At 45.4% G+C, this 10,891-nt stretch overlaps 1 protein-coding gene across 1 annotated transcript; it reads left to right on the top strand.

Moving 5' to 3' along the window:
* Positions 1-113: 113 nt before the first annotated feature.
* LOC110480014 (HLA class II histocompatibility antigen, DR alpha chain) lies at positions 114-10,891 on the top strand. The gene is made up of 4 exons (XM_077788977.2): positions 114-271; positions 5,413-5,664; positions 8,078-8,359; positions 10,593-10,891. Exons 1-4 carry the CDS (start codon positions 196-198, stop codon positions 10,745-10,747), a joined length of 765 nt encoding a protein of 254 aa, XP_077645103.2. The 5' UTR covers positions 114-195; the 3' UTR covers positions 10,748-10,891.

The following is a 10,891-nucleotide window of genomic DNA, read 5'->3' on the forward strand; positions in this document are numbered from 1 at the left end:
ATTGGCTGGAATTTTCTGAGGAGCGCGCTTTTCCCCAGCCTCTACCCGGCAACCGGTGACGCGCCGCCCGCGCCGCGCTCCCATTGGCCGGGCGCTTTTTGGGGTGCCGCTGCCCCGCTCCCGGTGCCCCCAGTCGGGCGCCGCTTTCCCGGGAGCAGCTCCGGCCCTTGGCCGCGTCGCGGAGCCCGGGGCGCCATGGCCGGAGCGCGGAGCGTGCCCCGGCTGCTGCCGCTGCTGGCGCTGAGCCTGCCCGCGCTCTGGGGGCTCCCAGGTGGGGCTGGGGGCTCCCGGGGCCGCGGGCTGGGGCTGCGGGCTTGGGGGGTGGGAGTCAAGGGGTTAAAGGGGTCTCAGCCCATTTTGGGGGGTTTTGGGGGGTTTTGGGGAAGGGCGTGGTTTCCCAGATGGTTTTTTGGGGTTTTTTCCCCCTTTTTTTGGAGATTTTGGGGGTTGGGTGTGGCCGAGTTCCTCTTTTTCCAGGATTTTGGGGGCTGGGATTGGTCAAACCCCCCTGTACCCAAAATTTGGGGGGGCTGGGATTGGCCAAACCCCCCTGTACCCAAAATTTTGGGGGGCTCTGATTGGCCAAACCCCCCTGTACCCAAAATTTTGGGGGGCTGGGATTGGCCAAACCCCCCTGTACCCAAAATTTTGGGGGGCTGGGATTGGCCAAACCCCCCTGTACCCAAAATTTTGGGGGGCTCTGATTGGCCAAACCCCCCTGTACCCAAAATTTTGGGGGGCTCTGATTGGCCAAACCCCCCTGTACCCAAATTTTGGGGGGCTCTGATTGGCTAAACCCCCCTGTACCCAAAATTTGGGGGGGGCTCTGATTGGCTAAACCCCCCTGTACCCAGAATTTTGGGGGGCTGGGAGTGCCCAAACCCCCCTGTACCCAAAATTTGGGGGGGCTCTGATTGGCTAAACCCCTCTGTACCCAAAATTTTGGGGGGCTGGGAGTGCCAAACCCCCCTGTACCCAAAATTTTCGGAACTGAGAATTCCCAAATCCTCTTTTTCCAGGATTTTGGGGGGGCTCTGATTGGCTAAACCTCCCTGTACCCAAACTTTAGAAGGGCTGGGATTGGCCAAACCCCCCTGTACCCAAAATTTTGGGAATTGAGAATTCCCAAATCCTTTTTTTCCAGGATTTTGGGGGGCCTGGGATTGGCCAAACCCCCCTGTACCCAAAATTTTGGGGGGCTGGGATTGGCCAAACCCCCCTGTACCCAAAATTTTGGGGGGCTGGGATTGGCCAAACCCCCCTGTACCCAAAATTTGGGGGGGCTGGGATTGGCTAAACCCCCCTGTACCCAAATTTTGGGGGGCTCTGATTGGCTAAACCCCCCTGTACCCAAAATTTGGGGGGGCTCTGATTGGCTAAACCCCCCTGTACCCAAAATTTGGGGGGGCTCTGATTGGCTAAACCCCCCTGTACCCAAAATTTTGGGGGGCTCTGATTGGCCAAACCCCCCTGTACCCAAAATTTTGGGAACTGAGAACTCCCAAATCCTATTTTTCCGGGATTTTGGGGGGCTGGGATTGGCCAAACCCCCCTGTACCCAAAATTTGGGCAACTGAGAATTCCAAAATCCCAATTTTTCCAGAATTTTGGGGTTCAAAAAGTGCCAAAATCCCGAATTTTTCTGGGATTTTGGAGTCTGGGACTGCCCAGACCCCCCTGTACCCAAAATTTGGGAAACTGAGAATTCCAAAATCTTATTTTTCCTGAATTTTTGGGATCTGGAAGTGCCTAAATCCCAAATTTTCAGGATTTTTGGAGTTTGGTGTTCCCAAAAATCCGATTTTTTGTGGATTTTTGGGGTCTGGGAGTGCCCAACCCCCCCTGTACCCAAAATTTGGGGAACTCAAAATTCCCATTTCCTCATTTTCCACAATTTTGGGATTCTGAATATTCCCAAATCCCCAATTTTTTCGGGATTTTGGGGCTCTGGAAGTGCCTAAAACCCAATTTTTCAGGATTTTTGGAGTTTGGTGTTCCCAAAAATCCAATTTTTTGTGAATTTTTGGGGTCTGGGAGTGCCCAACCCCCCCTGTACCCAAAATTTGGGGAACTGGGAATTTTCACTTCCTCTTTTTCCTGGAATTTTGGGGCTGGGCGAGGCCAAATTTCCTTTTTTTTCCAAATTTTTGGGGTCTGAGAGGGCCCAAATTGGAATTTTTTGGGATTTTGGGGGCTTGTGGTGCTGTCAACCCCAATTTTCCTGGGATTTTGGGGAAAAATTCTGAATTTTTTGGGGATTTTGAGTAAAAAATCCTGATTTTTCTGGGATATTGAGCAGAAATGCCCCAATTTTCTGGGATTTTTGAGTAAAAATCCTGATTTTTCCTGGGATTTTGGGTAAAAATCCCCATTTTATTGGGATTTTGAGTAAAAATCCCCATTTTTTTGGGGATTTTGAGCTAAAATCCCCAATTTTCCTGGGATTTTGAATCGAAATTCCAAAATTTCCCATGATTTTCATTTAAAATTCTGATTTTTCCTGGGATTTTGAGTAAAAATTCCCCTTTTTTTTGGATTTTGAGTAAAAATCCTGAATTTTCAGGGAATTTTGCAAAAAAAATCCTGATTTTTCCTGGGATTTGGGGTAAAAATCCTGAATTTTCCAAGAATTTTGAGAAAAAAATCTGATTTTTCCTGGGATTTTGAGAAAAAATTCCTAAATTTTCTCGGATTTGGAGCTGAAATTCCCAAATTTCCCAGGATTTTGTGTAAAAATCCTGATTTTTACTGGGATTTTGAGTAGAAATCCCCAATTTTCCCAGGATTTTGACCAAAAATCAAAATTTTCCTGGGATTTTGTTCAAAAATCCTCAATTTTCCCAGGATTTTGACCAAAAATCCCCGATTTTCCAAGGCTATTCAGCCAAAATCTCCAATTTTCTGGGATTTTGAGATAAAATCTTCAATTTTCCTGCAATTTTGAGTAGAAATCTCCAATTTTCTTGAATTTTAAGTACAAATCCCCAATTTTCCCCATTATTTTGATCCAAAAGTCTCCAATTTTCCTGGGGTTTTGATCCAAAATCCCAATTTTCCCATTATTTTGATTAAAAAATTCCAATTTTCCGGGAATTTTGATCAAATTCTCCAATTTTCCTGGAATTTTCAGCCAAAACCTCCAATTTTCCCGGGATTTCCACCCCAAATCTCCAATTTTCCCAGGATTTTGAGCTAAAATCTCCAATTTTCCTGGAATTTTGATCAAAAGCTCCAATTTTCCTGGAATTTTGATCAAAATCCCCAATTTCCTGGCATTTTCAGCCAAAATCTCCAATTCTTCCAGGATTTTGAGTAGAAATCTCCAATTTTCCCGGGATTTCGACACAAAATCTCAAATTTTCTTGAATTTTAAGTACAAATCCCCAATTTTCCCATTATTTTGATCCAAAAATCCCCAATTTTCCTGGAATTTTGATTTAAAATCCCCAATTTTCCTGGAATTTTCATCAAAAATCCCAATTTTCCTGTGATTTTGATCAAATTCTCCAATTTTCCCGGAATTTTCAGCCAAAATCTCCAATTTTTCCAGGATTTCCACCCAAAACCTCCAATTTTCCCAGGATTTCCACCCCAAATCTCCAATTTTCCCGGGATTTTGACCCCAAAATCTCCAATTTTCCCAGGATTTTGATCAAAAATCCCAATTTTCCTGGAATTTTGATCAAATTCTCCAATTTTCCTGGAATTTTGATCCAAAATCCCCATTTTCCTGGAATTTTCATCAAAAATCCCAATTTTCCTGGCATTTTCAGCCAAAATCTCCAATTCTTCCAGGATTTCGACCCAAAATCCCCAATTTTCCCGGGATTTGGACCCAAAATCTCCTATTTTCCCAGGATTTTGAGCCAAAATCTCCAATTTTCCTGTGATTTTGATCACAAATCCCAATTTTCCTGGAATTTTCATCAAAAATCCCAATTTTCCCATTATTTTGATCAAAATCTCCAATTTTCCTGGATTTTTGATCCAAAATCTCCAATTTTCCTGGAATTTTCATCAAAAATATCCAATTTTTCTGGGATTTTGAGCAGAAACCTCCAATTTTCCCGGGATTTCGACCCAAAATCTCCAATTTTCCCGGGATTTCGACCCAAAATCTCCAATTTTCCCAGGATTTTGATCAAAAATCCCAATTTTCCTGGAATTTTGATCAAATTCTCCAATTTTCCTGGAATTTTCATCAAAAATCCCATTTTTCCTGGAATTTTGATCCAAAATCCCCAATTTTCCTGGAATTTTCATCAAAAATCTCCAATTTTCCCGGGATTTCCACCCAAAACCTCCAATTTTCCCAGGATTTTGAGCCAAAATCTCCAATTTTCCCGGGATTTCGACCCAAAATCTCCAATTTTCCCAGGATTTTGATCAAAAATCCCCATTTTCCTGGAATTTTGATCAAATTCTCCAATTTTCCTGGAATTTTGATCCAAAATCCCAATTTTCCTGGAATTCTGATCCAAAATCCCAATTTTCCTGGAATTTTCATCAAAAATCCCATTTTTCCTGGAATTTTGATCCAAAATCCCCAATTTTCCTGGAATTTTCATCAAAAATCTCCAATTTTTCCAGGATTTTAAACCAAAATGTCCATTTTTTGGGGGATTTTGAGTAGGAATCTCCAATTTTCCCGGGATTTCCACCCAAACCCCCAATTCTCCCGGGATTTCGACCCGAAACCTCCAATTTTCCTGGAATTTCCACCCAAAATATCCAATTTTTCCAGGATTTTGATCAAAATCTTCAATTTTTCTGGGATTTCCACCCAAAATATCCAATTTTTCCTGGATTTCCACCCAAAATCTCCAATTTTCCCGGATTTCCACCCAAAATCTCCAATTTTTCCAGGATTTTGACCCAAAATCTCCAATTTTCCTGGAATTTTGATCAAAAATCCCAATTTTCCTGTGATTTTGATCCAAAATCCCCAATTTTCCCATTATTTTGATTTTAAAAATCCCAATTTTCCAGGCATTTCCACCCAAAATCTCCAATTCTTCCAGGATTTTGACCCAAAATCTCAAATTTTTCTGGAATTTTGATCAAAAATCCCCATTTTCCTGGGATTTCGACCCAAAATCTCCAATTTTCCCAGGATTTTGATCAAAAATCCCCATTTTCCTGGAATTTTGATCAAATTCTCCAATTTTCCTGGAATTTTGATCCAAATCCCCATTTTCCTGGAATTTTGATCCAAAATCCCCAATTTTCCTGGAATTTTCCTCAAAAATCTCCAATTTTCCCGGGATTTTGAGCAGAAACCTCCAATTTTTCCAGGATTTCCACCCCAAATCTCCAATTTTCCCGGGATTTCCACCCCAAACCCCCAATTTTCCCCCATTTCCCTCACAAAACCCCAATTCCCCCCATTTCCACCCAAAATCCTCCTCCCAGCCGAGCACAGCATCGTCCAGACCGAGTTCTACCAGAAGTCCCTCGGCGCGGCGCCCGACGCCGAGGAGTTCATGTTCGACTTCGACGGCGACGAGATCTTCCACGTGAAGGACGAGGAGACCTTCTGGAGGCTGCCCGAGTTCCAGCAGTTCGCCAGCTTCGAGGCGCAGGGCGCGCTGCAGAACATCGCCATCGACAAGCAGAACCTGGAGAGCTCCATGAGGGCCTACAACCGATCCCGCGTTCCCAGCGGTGAGTCCGGGGAGGTTCCTGGTGGAACTCCAAAATTTGGTGTTCCTCAAACCAAATCCCAGTTGGGTCAGACCTCCATTTCAGCCCAATTTCAGGAGGTTCCTGGTGGAACTCCAAACTTTGGTGTTCCTCAAAACCAATCCCAGGTGGATACGACCTCCATTTCAGCACGATTTTGGGAGGTTCCTGGTGGAACTCCAAAATTTGGTGTTCCTCAGAACCAATCCCAGTTGGATCCGACCCCAAATCCAGAGGATTTCAGCCCAATTCCAGAAGGTTCCTGGTGGAATTCCAAAATTTGGTGTTCCTCAAACCCAATTCCAACTAGTTACGACCCAATCCCAGTTGGATCCGACCCAAATTCCAGGGGATTTCAACCCAATTCCAGAAGGTTCCTGGTGGAATTCCAAAATTTGGTGTCCCTCAAACCAAGTCCCAGTTGGGTCCAACCCAATGAAAGATGGACCAAACTCAATCCCAGTTGGATTAGACCAATCCCAGTTGGACCCAACCCAATTCCAGGAGATTTCAACCCAAATATCGAACCCCAATTCCAGAAGGTTCCTGATGGAACCCCAAACTTTGGTGTCCCTCAAACTCAATTCCAACTGGTTCCAACCCAATACCAGTTGGATCAAACTCAACCCCAGTTGGTTCCAACCCAATCCAAGATGGACCCAACCCAATTCCAAGGGATTTCAACCCAAATATCGAACCCCAATTCCAGAAGGTTCCTGATGGAACCCCAAACTTTGGTGTCCCTCAAACCGAATTCCAACTGGTTCCAACCCAACTCCAACTGGTTCCAACTCAATCCAAGATGGACCCAACCCAATTCCAGGAGATTTCAACCCAAAAATCCAACCCCAATTCCAGAAGGTTCCTGGTGGAATTCCAAACTTTGGTGTCCCTCAAACTCAATCCCAATTGCATCTAACTCAATGAAAGATGGATCCAACCCAACCCCAACTGGTTCCAACCCAATACAAGATGGACCCAACCCAATTCCAAGGGATTTCAACCCAAACATCCAACCCCAATTCCAGAAGGTTCCTGGTGGAATTCCAAAATTTGGTGTCCCTCAAACCCAATTCCAACTGGTTCCAACCCAATCCCAGTTGGATCAAACTCAACCCCAGTTGGATCCAACCCAATTCCAGGGGATTTCAACCCAAATATCGAACCCCCATTCCAGAAGGTTCCTGGTGGAATCCCAAACTTTGGTGTCCCTCAAACCCAATCCCAATTGCATCTAACTCAATGAAAGATGGTTCCAACCCAATCCCAGTTGGATCCAACTCAACCCCAGTTGGATCCAACCCAATTCCAAGGGATTTCAACCCAAACATCCAACCCCAGTTCCAGAAGGTTCCTGGTGGAACCCCAAAATTTGGTGTCCCTCAAACTCAATTCCAACTGGTTCCAACTCAATCCCAGTTGGTTCCAACCCAATCTCGGTTAGATCCAACCCAGTTCCAGGAGATTTCAACCCAAAAGTCCAACCCCAATTCCAGAAGGTTCCTGGTGGAATTTCAAAATTTGGTGTCCCTCAAACCCAATCCCAATTGCATCTAACTCAATGAAAGATGGATCCAACCCAATCCCAGTTGGATCCAACCCAATCCAAGATGGACCCAACCCAATTCCAAGGGATTTCAACCCAAACATCCAACCCCAATTCCAGAAGGTTCCTGGTGGAATTCCAAAATTTGGTGTCCCTCAAACCGAATTCCAACTGGTTCCAACCCAATCCCAGTTGGTTCCAACCCAATTCCAGATGGATCCAACCCAATCCAAGATGGACCCAACCCAATTCCAAGGGATTTCAACCCAAATATCGAACCCCAATTCCAGAAGGTTCCTGGTGGAATTCTAAACTTTGGTGTCCCTCAAACCCAATCCAACCTTGATCCAACTCAATGAAAGATGGTTCCAACCCAATCCCAGTTGGATCCAACTCAACCCCAGTTGGATCCAACCCAATTCCAAGGGATTTCAACCCAAACATCGAACCCCAATTACAGAAGGTTCCTGGTGGAATTCCAAAATTTGGTGTCCCTCAAACCCAATCCCAATTGCATCTAACTCAATGAAAGATGGTTCCAACCCAATCCCAGTTGGATCCAACCCAATCCAAGATGGACCCAACCCAATTCCAGGGGATTTCAACCCAAACATCCAACCCCAATTCCAGAAGGTTCCTGGTGGAATTCCAAAATTTGGTGTCCCTCAAACCGAATTCCAACTGGTTCCAACCCAACCCCAACTGGTTCCAACCCAATCCAAGATGCACCCAACCCAATCCCAGATGGATCCAACCTAATCCAAGATGGACCCAACCCACTTCCAGATGGATCCACCCCAAATCTCCGCCGATTCCACTAAATCCCAAATTTTCTCCGGGACTCCCCAGAGCCGCCGGAGGTGGCCGTGTTCCCCAAGCAGCCGGTGGAGCAGGACGAGCCCAACATCCTGATCTGCTCGGTCACCAAGTTCTGGCCGCCGGCGCTGGAGCTGCGCTGGCTGCGCAACGGGGCGCCGGTGACGCGCGGCGTCCTGGAGACGCCATTTTACCCCGACCGCGACTTCACCTTCCGCAAGTTCTCCTACCTGCCCTTCGTGCCCGCGCCCGGCGACTACTACGACTGCCAGGTGGAGCACGAGGGGTTGGCCAAGCCCGCCAAGATGCATTGGGGTGAGATGCGGGGGTTTTGGGAAAAAAAAAAATATGAAATTTTGGGGAAAAAATGGGGTTTTTGTGGAAAAAATTGGATTTTTAGTGAAAAAAAATGGGATTTTTGGGGTCTGGGAAAATGGGGATTTGGGGTTATTAGGATGGCAAGCCCGCCAAGATGCATTGGGGTGAGATGCGGGGGTTTTGGGAAAAAAAAAAATATTAAATTTTGGGGAAAAAATGGGGTTTTTGGGGAAAAAATTGGATTTTTAGTGAAAAAAAATGGGATTTTTGGTGGGTGAAAAGGGATTTTTGGGGTTTGGGACAATTGGGATTTGGGGTTATTAGGAGTGGGAAGTGGAGCATGAGGGGATTTGGGATTTTGGGGGAAAAATTTGGGGATTTTTGGGGGAAAAATTGGGTTTTTGGGGAAAAAAACCAGATTTTTGGGATTTGGAGCAATCGGGATTTGGGGTTATTAGGATTGCAAGGTGGAGCACGAGGGGTTGGCCAAGCCCGCCAAGATGCATTGGGGTGAGATGCGGGGGTTTTGGGAAAAAAAAAAATCATAAATTTTGGGGAAAAAATGGGGGAAAAAATGGGGGTTTTGGGGAAAAAATGGGGTTTTGGGGGAAAAAAATGGGATTTTTGGGGTTTGGGAAAATGGGGATTTGGGGTTATTAGGATGGCAAGCCCGCCAAGATGCATTGGGGTGAGATGCGGGGGTTTTGGGAAAAAAAAAATCATAAATTTTGGGGAAAAAATGGGGTTTTTGGGGAAAAAATTGGATTTTTAGTGAAAAAAATTGGGATTTTTGGTGGGTAAAAACGGATTTTTGGGGTTTGGGAAAATGGGGATTTGGGGTTATTAGGAGTGGTAAGTGGAGCATGAGGGGATTTGGGATTTTGGGGGAAAAATTTGGGGATTTTGGGGAAAAAATGGGGTTTTTGGGGAAAAAATTGGGTTTTTGGGGAAAAAAATTGGGATTTTTGGGGTTTGGGAAAATTGGGATTTGGGATTTGCTGGGTGGAGCACGAGGGGTTGGCCAAGCCTGGAAAGATGCATTGGGGTGAGATGCGGGGGTTTTGGGAAAAAAAAAAAATCATGAAATTTTGGGGAAAAAATGGGGGAAAAAATGGGGTTTTTGGGGAAAAAATGGGATTTTTGGTGGGTAAAAAGGGATTTTTGGGGTTTGGGAAAATGGGGATTTGGGGTTATTAGGAGTGGTAAGTGGAGCATGAGGGGATTTGGGATTTTGGGGGAAAAATTTGGGGATTTTTGGGGGAAAAATGGGGTTTTTGGGGAAAAAAATGGGGTTTTTGGGGAAAAAAACCAGATTTTTGGGATTTGGAGCAATTGGGATTTGGGGTTATTAGGATGGCAACGTGGAGCACGAGGGGTTGGCCAAGCCCGCCAAGATGCATTGGGGTGAGATGCGGGGGTTTTGGGAAAAAAAAAAATATGAAATTTTGGGGAAAAAATGGGGGAAAAAATGGGGTTTTTGGGGAAAAAATGGGGTTTTTGGTGGGTAAAAATGAGATTTTTGGGGCTTGGGACAATTGGGATTTGGGGTTATTAGGATGGCAAGCCTGCCAAGATGCATTGGGGTGAGATTTGGGGGATTTTGGGGAAAAATCCCAAATTTTGGGGAAAAAAAATGGGGTTTTTGGGGAAAAAATTGGATTTTTGGCAAAAAAAAAAGATGGGATTTTTGTTGGGTAAAAAGGGATTTTTGGGGTCTTGGAAATTGGGGATTTGGAGTTATCAGGAGTGCCAGGTGGAGCACGAGGGGATTTGGGATTTTTGGGGAAAAAATTTGGGGATTTTGGGGAAAAAGTGGGATTTTTGGGAATAAATGGGATTTTGGGGAGAAAAAATTTGGATTTTTGGGGTTTTGGGAAAATTGGGAATTAGGATTTGCAAGGTGGAGCATGAAGGGATGGGCAAGCCTGGAAAGATGCATTGGGGTGAGATTTGGGGATTTTGGGAAAAAAATGGACAAAATTTGGGGTTTTTGGGAAAAAAATGTGGGGATTGTTGGGATTTGGGGTGGAAATTCCAGGATATGTGATTTTGGGGATTTGGGAATAGGGGAAAATGGGAATTTGGGACAGGAAAAAATTTGAGAAGAGGAAAAATTTGGGAATTTTCCAAGAGCTTTGAACGGGAATGATGATGAGGAAGGATTCGGGAGAAGGAAGAGATTTGGGAATTGCCCGAAATTTTGGGAATTTGGGATTTTTTTTCCCACCAGAACCCCAAATCCTGGTGCCGCCGTCGGAGGCGACGGAGACGGCGATCTGCGCCCTGGGGCTGGCCGTGGGCATCGTGGGCATCGCCGCGGGCACCGTCCTCATCATCCGCGGGATGAAGCTCGGCCGCGCCCGCGCCGAGCGCGGCGTGCTCTGAGCGCCAAAATCCCAAAAAATGGGCCCAAAATCCAGCCCCAAAATCCCCCAAAATGGCCCCAAAATCCAGCCCCGAATCCCAAAAAAATGGCCCCAAAATCCAGCCCCGAATCCCCCAAAATTGCCCCAAAATCCAGCCCCAAAA

Source organism: Lonchura striata, chromosome 35 (genome assembly GCF_050655825.1).
Source record: "Lonchura striata isolate lonStrDom1 chromosome 35, ASM5065582v1, whole genome shotgun sequence".
Classification (NCBI taxonomy): Eukaryota; Metazoa; Chordata; class Aves; order Passeriformes; family Estrildidae; genus Lonchura; species Lonchura striata.

Bases quoted from the DNA above. Each gene is read 5' to 3' on its own strand.
- LOC110480014 (XM_077788977.2), top strand. From the start codon at position 196: ATGGCCGGAGCGCGGAGCGTGCCCCGGCTGCTGCCGCTGCTGGCGCTG. The intron at 5,665-8,077 runs GTGAGTCCGGGG...GGGACTCCCCAG, and splicing joins CCGATCCCGCGTTCCCAGCG to AGCCGCCGGAGGTGGCCGTG. The intron at 8,360-10,592 runs GTGAGATGCGGG...TTTTCCCACCAG, and splicing joins GCCCGCCAAGATGCATTGGG to AACCCCAAATCCTGGTGCCG.